Source organism: Ictalurus furcatus, chromosome 6 (genome assembly GCF_023375685.1).
Source record: "Ictalurus furcatus strain D&B chromosome 6, Billie_1.0, whole genome shotgun sequence".
Taxonomy (NCBI): Eukaryota; Metazoa; Chordata; class Actinopteri; order Siluriformes; family Ictaluridae; genus Ictalurus; species Ictalurus furcatus.
The window spans coordinates 13,586,690-13,599,768 of NC_071260.1; the positions used below are offsets into that span (position 1 = coordinate 13,586,690).

The 13,079-nt window shown below is 39.8% G+C and overlaps 1 protein-coding gene across 5 annotated transcripts in view; it reads right to left on the reverse strand.

The window, feature by feature from the left end:
• The window catches only part of myo16 (myosin XVI), a 153,783-nt gene that overhangs the window by 108,636 nt on the left and 32,068 nt on the right, over nucleotides 1-13,079 (reverse strand). For 3 of the 5 annotated variants that reach the window (XM_053626588.1, XM_053626592.1, XM_053626591.1), the window contains exons 1-2: nucleotides 11,334-11,883; nucleotides 113-373 (exon numbers count right to left, since the gene is read on the reverse strand). In XM_053626588.1, coding sequence (XP_053482563.1) covers nucleotides 113-373; nucleotides 11,334-11,379 — 307 coding nt within the window. In that variant the 5' untranslated portion in view covers nucleotides 11,380-11,883. Of the gene's footprint in view, nucleotides 1-112; nucleotides 374-11,333; nucleotides 11,884-13,079 lie in introns of those variants that run through there. The other 2 variants (XM_053626590.1, XM_053626589.1) reach the window with 1 other exon arrangement.

The following is a 13,079-nucleotide window of genomic DNA, read 5'->3' on the forward strand; positions in this document are numbered from 1 at the left end:
TATCAAGAAACTGTAGGTATCATTCAGTATGTCTGACATTTATCATGTTTTATACAGACTGTACACACCATCAAGATTTTCAAGATTCAGAACACACTGCCTCAAACCTCACCCTCTTTATCATCGTGGCGTATGATGGCGTCCTGGAGGATATCAGACAGGGAGAAGCTGATGGAGTGTTTCTTGCGCTGGCTGCTGAGAGGTTTGTGTGTACTCTGTTTCTGCAGGGTCTGTTCACGCTCGTAGTATGCACGCAGCTGATCACAACGCATCCGCCGCACCAGCCTCTGCCTCTGCCCGAGAGGTAATGACTCCAGCAGGCACTGGTCTATCTCCATGTTCTGCCTGAAGGCGTTACATAGCTGGAAACAACCTGAGAGCGAGACAAACAGACAGAGATTTTTTAATTAGGGATTGGGTATATCAGAAAGCAAAACAGATCTTGGGTCTAGGTCAATCAGTAAAAAAAAAAAGAAAGAAAAAAAAGAAGAAGAAAGAAAAATCAGGCTCAATCATACAGAATAAAATGCAAGCTTGTTATTTCAGAGGATCAGATTACACTTCCTCATTAATGGCTTTTCCGAAAAGTCTTGTACCACCACTGTCCAGCACATGATCCTACAGAAAACTTGAAATCATCCCAATACAAATTTGACCATCCCAAATAGAAAATCTCACCCGTACTGTCACAACAAAATGTAAAAGTCACTTTAACAAAATATGACCTTAGTCTATCTGGGTTAAGAACGAATTATACTAAAGTCACAAACAACACTGGTTAAAAACAGCATCTATTTGTAAATATCTGCTGTTTTTACAGCAATAAATCTCAGCACTGATCCTGCCAATAGCTCTCTAATGAACCAGGTTAGCCTACTTAAAGGCTTTTTTCAAACATTCTACTATATTTGCTTTACGTTTCACAGCTTTCGCCGATGCAGTGAGTGACTGGGCTGTAGTTCAAGATTTGTGACATGTGATTTGCAACACAGATGCTGTTATGCAGAGCTCATACTCTCAAAACATGTAGTATTGTCACTGCTGCCAATTAATTGTTTATAAATTTTTTATTGAGCCAAGCAAGAAGTCACGCCTCAACGCCAAAATTCTTGCTTGTCAGGTCGAGTACAGTGCCACATTAGGACCTAGCTCAAGCAATGGAGTGCTGCAGGAATGAGTCCCTAAACCTGGAGATGAGCATTTTTGCACTTCCTGTTCCATCGTCCTGAAGTCAGTGACTACGTTTACATGGACAGCAGTAATCTAATTATTGACCTTATTCTGAATAAGACAATATTGTGATTAAGGTGTTTACATGAGTCGCTTTTAGAATACTCCATTCATGTTGCTGTTTTACATGTTTTTACTTAGAACATAGATCGATTAACAGCACACGTCACTACGTCCCCACGCCACGCCGTCCGACGTCCCTCCAGAATTTCACGTATCAACATACAGTTCGTCTTCGTTATGGTACCGTATACAGTTTTGTTTGTCCTCCATCCATCCATCTTCTATACCGTTTAATCCTTTTCAGGGTCATGGGGAAACCTGGAGCCTATCCCAGGGAGCACGAGGCAGGGTACACCCTGGACAGGGTAGTTTTGTTTGTTTCATTTTTAATTTTACAAAGCTTCGTAAATAAAAGTTTGCTCTGATAAAAAGTTGCTTCTGCCAGGATAGTTTCCAACAGCTTCAGTTTCTCTGTCCTCTCTGTTTTCTCTGTCCTCTCACCATCTGAACAGTTTTGCATTGCCCATGATTTATTCCATAAACTCTCATGATATATTAAATTCCTTAGTTTCCGCAGCAGTCTTTGACGTAAGTGCGGTTAATTATTTGTCATGCTATATGTTCAAACAGACAACTGCTTGAATACTCCACATGTCTTAATTTGATTTGTGTTTACTTCGAGTATGACTTTAGTCGGATTAAGGTCATCAGTAATCGCAGTTTACATGGTAGTTTCTTAATCAGAGTATTGTCTTAACCGGGTTAATATTGGATTATTGTTATCCATGTAAATATACTGAGTGGGTTTTCTGAATGGGTTTTTGGTTAAATGCCTGAAATAAGGTCTGTGGTTAACACAATCTCAAGATATTTTCACGTTTTATTCTACGACGTAAAATACATCAGTAATACCCTACATCATGATTTTGTTAAGCTTTTACGTGTCTTGAAAAAGACGGTTGCTAACAAGTGGCTAAATGGTACTACAGAGCTTGTCGGGACATTAAACGTCATCGATGTTGAACAAGAAAATTCATCTACTACAGCCTCGTTGTGTTTCTACTCACGCTCATGCAAACTATTCCAACTCAAACTTTCCAACTTGTAGATTTATCAGTTTATAGTATTTTCCAGTTGTAGTGTTTTTTCAAGGTGTAGTGCTATACAGCTTAGTGGTGGTGACGTTGAAGTCATGCGACTGTGGCGTAGTTCATTTAAAACTTTTGACTTCTGCCGATTGTATTTGGGCTTTCATAAAAGTTGTGTTCATTTCTGAAGACTGATGAACAAAATTTGGCATCAATTGGCTTTTTGTTGAGGATACCAGGGTGATGCTATCTTCCGGGTTGGCCTACAAAAATACGTCATCCCAGCAGCACTCTATAATTGAAATTCTAAACACTGCTAAAAAGACAAGAGAGGGAAAGAGGACAATAGAGAAAGAATTGTATCTGGATTTCTGTGATGTTGCTTTGTGACAATGTCCCCTGTTAGAAGCGCTATTTAAGTTAAACTGAATTGAACTGAACGAGAAAGAACACTAGAGTGTATAAGGACACACGGAAAGGTAAGACATGGAGAAATTAAGGGAGAGATGAAAGTCAGATAAAGTGTTTACTCTTCCTGCATGCCCCCCAAACCCACCACCCACCCCCACACACACGCAAACACACACAGCAGCATTGTGAGATTGATATAATGACTCAGCATATTCAACACAGTGCTGGACATGACCTGGAAACAAAGCAAAAAGCAAAATGACTGGTTTCTAAAATGTCCTACAGTGTTATGCATATGTTTTTTGTTTTTGTTTTTTAAAAAAACCCCTCCATTTCCAGTTAAAGCTAAATTTTTATCTTGATTAATAATTGAAGCTTGAATTGCCTGAGATGTACTGACTGCTTAACAACTCATTTGCAGCAATCACAAGGCTGCTCAGTCATTCTCTTTCAGCTTATATACCTCTCCTATTGAGCTGATCCGCCACGTCGTACGTTACAAACCCATCAGCTCACCCAGACAGAGAGAGAGAAAGGGCATGTGAAAAGACTATATGACAGCAAGATGGACAGAAAGTTTGCAAACCTGCAAGAAAATAATGGGTTGGAGAATGTTTGTTTGACCTTGGTGGGCCAGCTGAGTCATCGCAATGGGTACATCCATCAGCTTTCCTTAGGCCAGGCATAAAAAAAAAGTTTTCTTTATGAGCAAGTTGTCTGAACTCTCAGACGCCACTTTCCTTCTCTATGGTTGTGAGCAGACTTGTAATTACTGCGATAATTCAGGTCACTGGAAGCCCTTCAGCCAGGAGAACCGTGGTTTCAAAAGTCTGCCTTTGTAGATAAATTAGACGCGTCTCTCTACTCTAATCCTCTCCTCTACACACATAGCCTTTCCTCTTTTGTTTTTTGCTCTACCGCTCTCGTTGATTCAGTGGCATGCTGACAGTATGTAAGCCGTAAAACTAGTGGCAACACTGTGTACTTTAAAGCCAAAGCAAGCCTCCTGTCATTCATACTCTTTTCTATTCTATGCTGTGTTTTCTTTCTTTATTCTCAGCTAAGTCATCTTTTTAAAGGGGGAGATGAAAGCTATGCAGATTTGTCATGCTGGAGAGGAGATGAGATTTTTATTTGGCCTAATTCAGAACATTTCCATAACCTTACCAAAAACCCACCATGACAAAAGCCGGTCAGCCGGACTCCTCATTGAACCCATGAAATGAGTCTGTAGACGACCGAGCAGTGGAGTGTTGTTCAGTGTGCTTATAACAGACAATGTGATCTAATACGGTGTGGAGAGCACTTTATTACTGTGAGTAAATTGAGACCTTTAAGTAATCCAATTTCTCCCCTCCACGGCCATAAACCTGCTTTACTGTAGTGTACTGATATATGGCTTGTTCTTGTCTTTGAATGTGATGAACCAGGTGCTAAACTTTACAGCTCGGTTGTCTGACCCCAGTCCTAGAGTGCTGCGGTACAGCAAAATTTGGTGATTTTCTGAGCTCAAAGACATGTGATTTAACTGACCATTTAATACCCAGCAGCCGGCTGCACCAGGCAGACCTCTAACAGAGGTCAGATTAGTTTGAACATAACAGTATACTGCCAATGAGTTTTAGAAAATAAAGAAATAGAAAAAGGAAAAATGTAACCAAGTTACATGCACAGTATCAACAAAGCTTTAAGTTCAAATGTACACTTGCTCTATATTTGGTGCCACATTTGCCAATTGGCAATTAAATACCACCATAAAATTAAATAAAGCCTTACAATTCTTTACCATAGAAGTTTTACACTAACACTAATACTTTCTACATATGTGTTAGGACAGACTTTATCCTGACTTACAGTCAAACTTACATCCAACTGATGCATCTGCCTAGTGAAAAATTGCGTGTCCAGCTTAAGAGTTTAGGCAAACATGATGAACTGGTTTATTGGGCCATGCACTTTAAGTTTGGAAAAATAAACTTTTACTATTATTTTCTATTAGACAAATACAATTTGTAGAGCTTAGTGTTTTAAAAGACAATCCATTGTGTCTAACCAGGGGCGTAACCTGGCTTGGGTATTCAGCACTGTAGCCCCGAAGGTTTTTTCTTTAGCCCCAAATAATTCTCCACTTTGAGTGCTTTGTCACTCTTTGTTGGAGGCGAGACCAATCAGACAGGGTTTACAGGAAAATACATGGAAATACTGTTGACTTATTGGCTGACAGCTCTCAATTCTGCCAAACGCTAGCTCACATAGTCAGTTAGTGTGAGGGGAAAATGGATATACAGTATCGCACAAAAGTGAGTACACCCCTCACATCTTTGTAAATATTTGATTATATCTTTTCATGTGACAACACTGAAGAAATGACACTTTGCTACAATGTAAAGTAGTGAGTGTACAGCTTGTGTAACAGTGTAAATTTGCTGTCCCCTCAAAATAACTCAACACACAGACATTAATGTCTAAACCGCTGGCAACAAAAGTGAGTACACCCCTAAGTGAAAATGTCCAAATTGGGCCCAAAGTGTCAATATTTTGTGTGGCCACCATTATTTTCCAGCACTGCCTTAACCCTCTTGGGCATGGAGTTCACCAGAGCTTCATAGGTTGCCACTGGAGTCTTCTTCCACTCCTCCACGATGACATCACGGAGCTGGTGGATGTTAGAGACCTTGTGCTCCTCCACCTTCCGTTTGAGGATGCCCCACAGATGCTCAATAGGGTTTAGGTCTGGAAACATGCTTGGCCAGTCCATCACCTTCACCCTTAGCTTCTTTAGCAAGGCAGTGGTCGTCTTGGAGGTGTGTTTGGGGTCGTTATCATGCTGGAATACATGCTGGGATCATGCTATGCTTCAGTATGTCACAGTACATGTTGGCATTCATGGTTCCCTCAATGAACTGTAGCTCCCCAGTGCCGGCAGCACTCATGCAGCCCCAGACCATGACACTCCCACCACCATGCTTGACTGTAGGCAAGACACACTTGTCTTTGTACTCCTCACCTGGTTGCCGCCACACACGCTTGACACTATCTGAACCAAATAAGTTTATCTTGGTCTCATCAGACCACAGGACATGGTTCCAGTAATCCATGTCCTTAGTCTGCTTGTCTTCAGCAAACTGTTTGCGGGCTTTCTTGTGCATCATCTTTAGAAGAGGCTTCCATCTGGGACGACAGCCATGCAGACCAATTTATGCAGTGTGCGGCGTACGGTCTGAGCACTGACAGGCTGAACCCCCACCCCTTCAACCTCTGCAGCAATGCTGGCAGCATTCATACGTCTATTTCCCGAAGACAACCTCTAGAGATGACGCTGAGCACGTGCGCTCAACTTCTTTGGTTGACCATGGTGAGGCCTGTTCTGAGTGGAACCTGTCCTGTTAAACCGCTGAATGGTCTTGGCCACCGTGCTGCAGCTCAGTGTTAGGGTCTTGCCAATCTTCTTATATCCTAGGCCATCTTTATGTAGAGCAACAATTCTTTTTTTCAGATCCTCAGAGAGTTCTTTGCCATGAGGTGCCATGTTGAACTTCCAGTGACCAGTATGAGGGAGTGTGAGAGCGATGACACCAAATTTAACACACCTGCTCCCCATTCACACCTGAGACCTTGTAACACTAACAAGTCACATGACACCGGGGAGGGAAAATGGCTAATTGGGCCCAATTTGGACATTTTCACTTAGGGGTGTACTCACTTTTGTTGCCAGCGGTTTAGACATTAACTGTTGTATGTTGAGTTATTTTGAGGGGACAGCAAATTTACACTGTTACACAAGCTGTACACTCACTACTTTACATTGTAGCAAAGTGTCATTTCTTCAGTGTTGTCACATGAAAAGATGTAATCAAATATTTACAAAAATGTGAGGGGTGTACTCACTTTTGTGAGATACTGTAGCATGGTTTTTACCAGTAAAGGGGTTGAAACTGAAACACTAACATCCTCTCATGCTGAGCAGGAAAACATGCTGTGTAAATGTCTACATGAATTCCAAGTTAAGTGAATATGATATGAGCAGAGCATAAGGACAGATAAGGTACTTTGCATGGCACTGTAGCAGCTAAACCCATATAACGATAGCTTAGTTATGCCTCCCCTTGGCTAGCGGCACCAAACTACCCATGTCTCTTGTTAGATAGCCAAAAAGTTTTACATTTTATTGGTCCGGTAATCCTGCAAACAGTGATAACACCCGAGGCAAGTTTTATGATAAATCCAACTTTTTCAATGTCCAACTGTTACATTTTTAAGCAATTAGCCTTCACATGCAAGAAAAAAAAACCACGCATGGAAACAGTCTATTTAGAAGTATGTGTTTAAAAGTTTTTTTTTATGGAGAAGAATCTGAGCTCAGCCCTGGATGATTAACAGTCCAGCTAACGGCCCTGTGTCTAACTATAGCAAGCATAGAATTCTGACATTCTATGCCTTTCTCAAATCTGGTCAGTTTTTATCATTTATCTTTAAGAATGAGTGCACCACATGTTATTACTCCAAAATACGTAAAGCAATAACAGGTCCTGAGACAATGTTCAGATCAAAATGTCTGTCAAGTAGTAACAAATCCATCCACACTTCTCCCAAAATGACTGCCTCCACCTACTGGATCTGGCAATCGTGATAAGGTCATGCGTCAAGATAAGGTCACCTTATTGCTGTATTCTGCAGATCACTGCCAGAATGATTTTCCTTCTCTGAGACAGAAAGCTGAACTGAGATGCTTATCACCCACTAGCTGACAGAGAAAGGTTGAAGATTGATATTGCTATGGGTGTTAACCACCCTGAGAAAGATAGACATCTACTTCCAGCCTCTCCAATTTGTTTTAGCGGCTGCGTAAAGGACAATGAAGTTAACATAAGCTGTGAAAAGGCCAAGCTAATTTGTTTACCATCCTACATCATATGGTTCTTTTTTCTACTGTTTATTTAGATCAAAGCAAGAGACCTTATTCAGTTCTTTTTGACCAGGGCTTATGGAGATTGTCTGGAACAGAGTTTCAAAGGAAAAAATGAAAATTTCAGTAAGGTCAAACAAGCTTCACACACTAGATACAGACAAGATAATGCAATATCACACCAGAATAAAATAAAGATGAAAATGAAACAGATACACCAGCTGGGTGCCTGCTATCAGTGGCTGTACATGGAGAGTTAATACACACTCTGCACAGCTCAAATGGGCTTATGACCCAATTCCAGTGAGAAGCTGTGCACTGGGACTGATAGGATACACTCCCAAAAAACTAAATATGAAAGTGTCTGCAGGACAGATTCTAAAAGCAGTGAGATTTGTGAGCGGAAGTGTGAACACAAGTGACCGAGAGAAATCTCTCCAGAGGGAAGAAGCAAATAAGACTGAGTAGAAAAAAGAAAAGTTTCAGATATTCCATAGACTGTTATATCACTTTCTAATCTCTGGTGAAAAGGAGAGTCATGTTTCTCATTTTCACATAGCCATTATGAACCTCCTTAACTTTGTAGTGTTTTAGCCTCTTAAACTCATGACCTTTCACTTTGTGTCATTTACAGTTTTAGTTTGCACAGAAATCCTTTTCCTATTCCCTCTTTTCTCTTTACAGGTAATCTTGTGTGTAGAAAACTGAAAGTGATGCAGTTCAGAGACAAAGACAAGGACAATGGTAGTTGCTACTCTTGAGACTTGTGCTTACACTGGCATTTTAGAAAAAGACATCTGCTCTGAAGGTTTTTCTTGAAGGCAGAGACACTGTTTTCACTTCCAACTCCCAACTGCAGCTATTTGACAGTTGATCCAACAAATGAATTTTGTTTACTACCCACTGGCTAGATGACAATAGACTATACCCAAATGCCTTAAATTACAGGAGCGTTGGACAGATTACCAAGTAATATACCAAGTACAGCTGTACAAGTTCAGTGTTTTTCACAACACAATGGCTTTATTGAACAAAGCTGCATACCATCAAATCTGATTGTAAAACGAGCATATGCAAAATCAATTCCCTCCAGAATTTCACGTATCGACATACAATTCATCTTCGTTATGGTACCATATACAGTTTTGGGTGTTTCATTTTTAATTTTACGAAAGCTTCAAGTGCAGTTAATTATTTGTCATGCTGTACGTGCAAATAGACGACTTCTTGAAGCCATGTGCTGCGTACCAAATTGCGTACTTACCTACTGTATAGTAGCTGAAATACATGCATCTCGCCTACTATATAGCAGGTAAGTACGTGGTTTCGGACGCAGCCATGCTCTCGTTTGCCGTCAAACGATTGAGCACTGACGTGTGTGTATGTGTCCTGTCGCAAAATGTGGTGCAAACTCCCACACGATATTAATAGTGTGATTAAGGTGTGTACATGTCTGTAATACACGTTGATAATGCGACCAAAACAGGAATACTCCACATGTCTTAATTCAATTTGTGTTTACTTCGAGTATGACTTTAGTCGGATTAAGGTAATAAAAAAAATCGCTGTTTACATGGTCGTTTCTTAATCAGAGTATCGTCTTAATCAGGTTAATATTGGATTATTGTTGTTCATGTAAACGCACTGACTGTTTCATCTGTAGTTAATTAAATTAGTACCTAATGCAAAATCACAATATTCTCCACAATATTCATAGTGGCTTGCAATTTTTCAAAATGACCACAGATTTGGGCCAAGACGTGTCATGTGAGGTCATTACAACATGCAGTCAGTCAAAGCCCTCTTAAATTTACGTGCATCGAGTATGAGTACAGCTAAAAAGGTCTCATTTACCAGCAAACATCATTGCGAAAGACTGTGTAAAACTGCGATTTCGCTAATTCAAGTAGTTTTCTGCAAAATATCCACAAATTGCATCTCAGATTTTTCAAACAGTCACAGCATTTTTTGGCCGCAACAATCACAAACAAACTCTGTGAAATACTGTACGGACTGATTAAATCAAACCAATGTCAATATTATCAGTAAATATAGAAAGTATAGTAAGTACACTAGAATATGTGGTTAATCGGGTTTCAGAATATTGCATACAATTAACATAGAAACATTAAGTTTCTTATCAAAACATGATTTAATTGCTTTTACTCGAATCATGTTGGATGTACAAAAAAATTGTGTTAATTGTGTTATAACACAATACCATCACGTGGAACTGATGTATGCATTTGGATTAAGTAAATTCAATGATCATTTTTAAAAAAAATAAAATTATTCATTCACAATAATGAAAGATAGCAAAAACCTTAACATTTATAACTGCACAGAAATCTCAAATGTAGGTAAAGGGGGTTTAGTGTCTACATACAAGCATTCGTTCATCGTCAGTAACCATTTTATCCTGGTCAAGGTCACAGTCTATCCACAGCTTATCCCAGGAACAACGGGAACGAGGTGGGAATACCGCCCACCAATTTCAGGCCACTGTGCAAATACACACACATTCATTCATACCTAGAGGCAATTTTCGAGTATCTAATGCATGTTTTTGGGAATAAAACAGAGAACTCGCACAGATGTGGAAAGAATGCATGAAACTCCACATAGACAGTAACCTGAGCTCAGGATCAAACCAGGGACCCAGGAGCCGTGAGGTGGCAACTATGGCCAAAATACCACCATTCCACCCTATGGGCAACATGTAATTTGTATATGTGACTCAGATTGCACTTCCTCCTTTATATTAGGGGCTGAGCTAAAATTGTCGCCGTCTTCTGTAGTTTTTCCCATGTGCTTGTAGGCGTTCTTCTTCTTCTTCTTCACCACTTGTGGACCGAACTAAAACACTTACGCGTATTTGCTGCCCCCTTCAGTTCCGGAAGAATTGCAACCACGGTACCTTCATTACTATTGGTACCCAAGCTAGTGCTGAAAAACAAGTACCGTCACGATTTAAGAATGTTGGTACCGACTTGGTACCGAAGTATCGGTTCTTGTGACATCCCTATTCTGTATTATAAATTCTTTATTCTAATATTTTGAGATACTGGATTTTTTATTTCCATGAGCTGTAAGCCATAATCATCAAGATTAAAACAAATAAAGGTTTGAAATATTTCACTTTATGTGTAATGAATCTAGAATATATGAAAGTTCCAATTTTTGAATTAAATTCTGGGAAAAAAAATTAACTTCCACGATATTCTAATTCTTTGAGATGCACCTGCATGCGTCAGAAGCAGTATCAATAGTAAGTTCTTTTCTCTATCTAGTTCCCTTTCAGATGTGGTCATCATAAATGAGTTAAATGTCCCTGTGTTTTCTATATTTGTCGCTGAGATCTTTTCATTGTAAATCTAAATGACAGTATCTGTACAAGCTAACACCTATGCGCTAAGAATTGTGGGAACTGGGGTGAGTTATTCACACATTTGTTAAGCTATCAAAACGGTGTTGTTTACATTTTTTTACCAAAAGAGGTAAATATTATCATAAACACACACAAAAAAAAACACACACAGGAAGAAATACAGGCAGCCTATGATGACTTCAGCTGAGAAATAAACGCAAAGCTACTAACGCTGATGAAATTAATGTCCTAGGCAATGTCATGGCAATGCCAAACCTAGACAAAATGAGATTTATTAACATGCTCAGCAACAAGACACACTGCTTACCTCTAAAACAAAATGTCAGGCAAAAGGCAGGAGTAATCTTTCTCATTTCAGAGCCATGACTTCTGCTCCCAACTCCCAGCACTAAGCTAATTTATCAAACCAAAACATGTCTTAGACATGGAGGCATAGAAAGGAAACTAATACAGATGCAATAACACCACAGTGGTTTGAGCCAGAGAATGGTTAACAGAAGAGAATTAGCTCATAGCTGGGTGTCTCCCTGCACTCACTATCTCTGAGCAGCAGCTGTGTAGGACAGTAGAGTAGTAGAACAGTGCAGACTGGCACACACTGCATTCTGGGATACGGCACTTCTTCTGAAACTCTGCCCTCATAGTGACAAACCTCAAAGAATCTGTTTAAAGATGCATTTTAGAAGAATAAATAAATATAACTGCAAATAAGACAGGGTTGATTGTTACTTGGATTAGATGCTAATCCACATCCTAAAGAAAATACCTGAGGGCACCTCCAAGTGGTCTAACTGCAACACTAGGCTTATCTACTCTGCAGATCACATCCCACATTTAGACACTGATTGTGCACCGTCTATCCCATTTCAGTTTTCACTGCCCATATATCACCAGTGTTTCCTGTCCTTGTTCACATACTCCTCGTATATTTTCTTGCAACTGTTCCTTGTTTTATTTATTTATTTATTTATTTTCAATTATTCCCCGGTCATTCCCACAGCACTGTCTAGTCCAGTAAATTCCAGTCTGGTCCAGTTCAGTCCAGGCCAAGCCAAGCTATTCCAATCCAGTCCAGTTTAGTCCATTCCAGTTCATCCAGGCCAAGCAAAGCCAAGCCAAATCAAACCAAGCCATGCTATGCCATGCCAAGCCAATCTAGTCTAATCTAGTTTAGTCCAGTTCAAGCCAAGATAAGCAAAATCAGTCCAATGCAATTCAATCCTGTCTTGTCCTAGCTCATCCCAGTCCAACCCAAGCCCATCCAGTCATTTTTTTTCTCAGCTGCTGCTAGTTTTATTCCCCAATTCCCAGCTTTCAAAGGATCTTGTCTTCTCCTGATTTGAAAATTTTCTGTTGCCTGTTTTGTTGGTATGGATTTGCCTATTTAACCCTATCTGCCTGGATTTGCCCCTTAGTTCTAGATTTAGCTTAGTGACATTAACTCTGAATTGTCTGAACCACTAACCACACAAAATGAAACAACTGCTACAGTTTCACAAGTAACCTGATGTTACCTAGTATAATAGTATCTGTTGCATTTTTGCTGATACCGTATTTATAAGAAATATCATATTTAATTTCTTGTCACTATTATACACTTTACCGGGCTGCTACCCCAATAACTGCTATAACCATATTTGGTACAAGATAATCTGCTGAATACTCGGTCATAGCATGCTATGTTTACATTTATACCATTTTTAAATTATATTGTTACTCTTTGGCACCTATCTTTTGCACTACCTGTTATATCGGACACTTCCACACTAAAACTGTGTACTGGTCGGTGCTACACTGTCACTTACTCTGCCTATTGTCCTGTTTCAGTAGTACTGTATTGTTCTGTGTTGTTAGCACACATTTGCACGTGCACTTTATGTAAAAATGTGTAGATCTTATTTAGTTCTGTGTCGTCTCCTGTGGTTAGTGTTCTATTTTATGTAGCACCATGGTCCTGGAGGAACATTGTTTCGTTTCACTGTGTCCTGTACCAGCTGTATATGGTTGAAATGACAATAAAGTGAACTTGAAAAGTTCAAATAAGAGGTGAGAG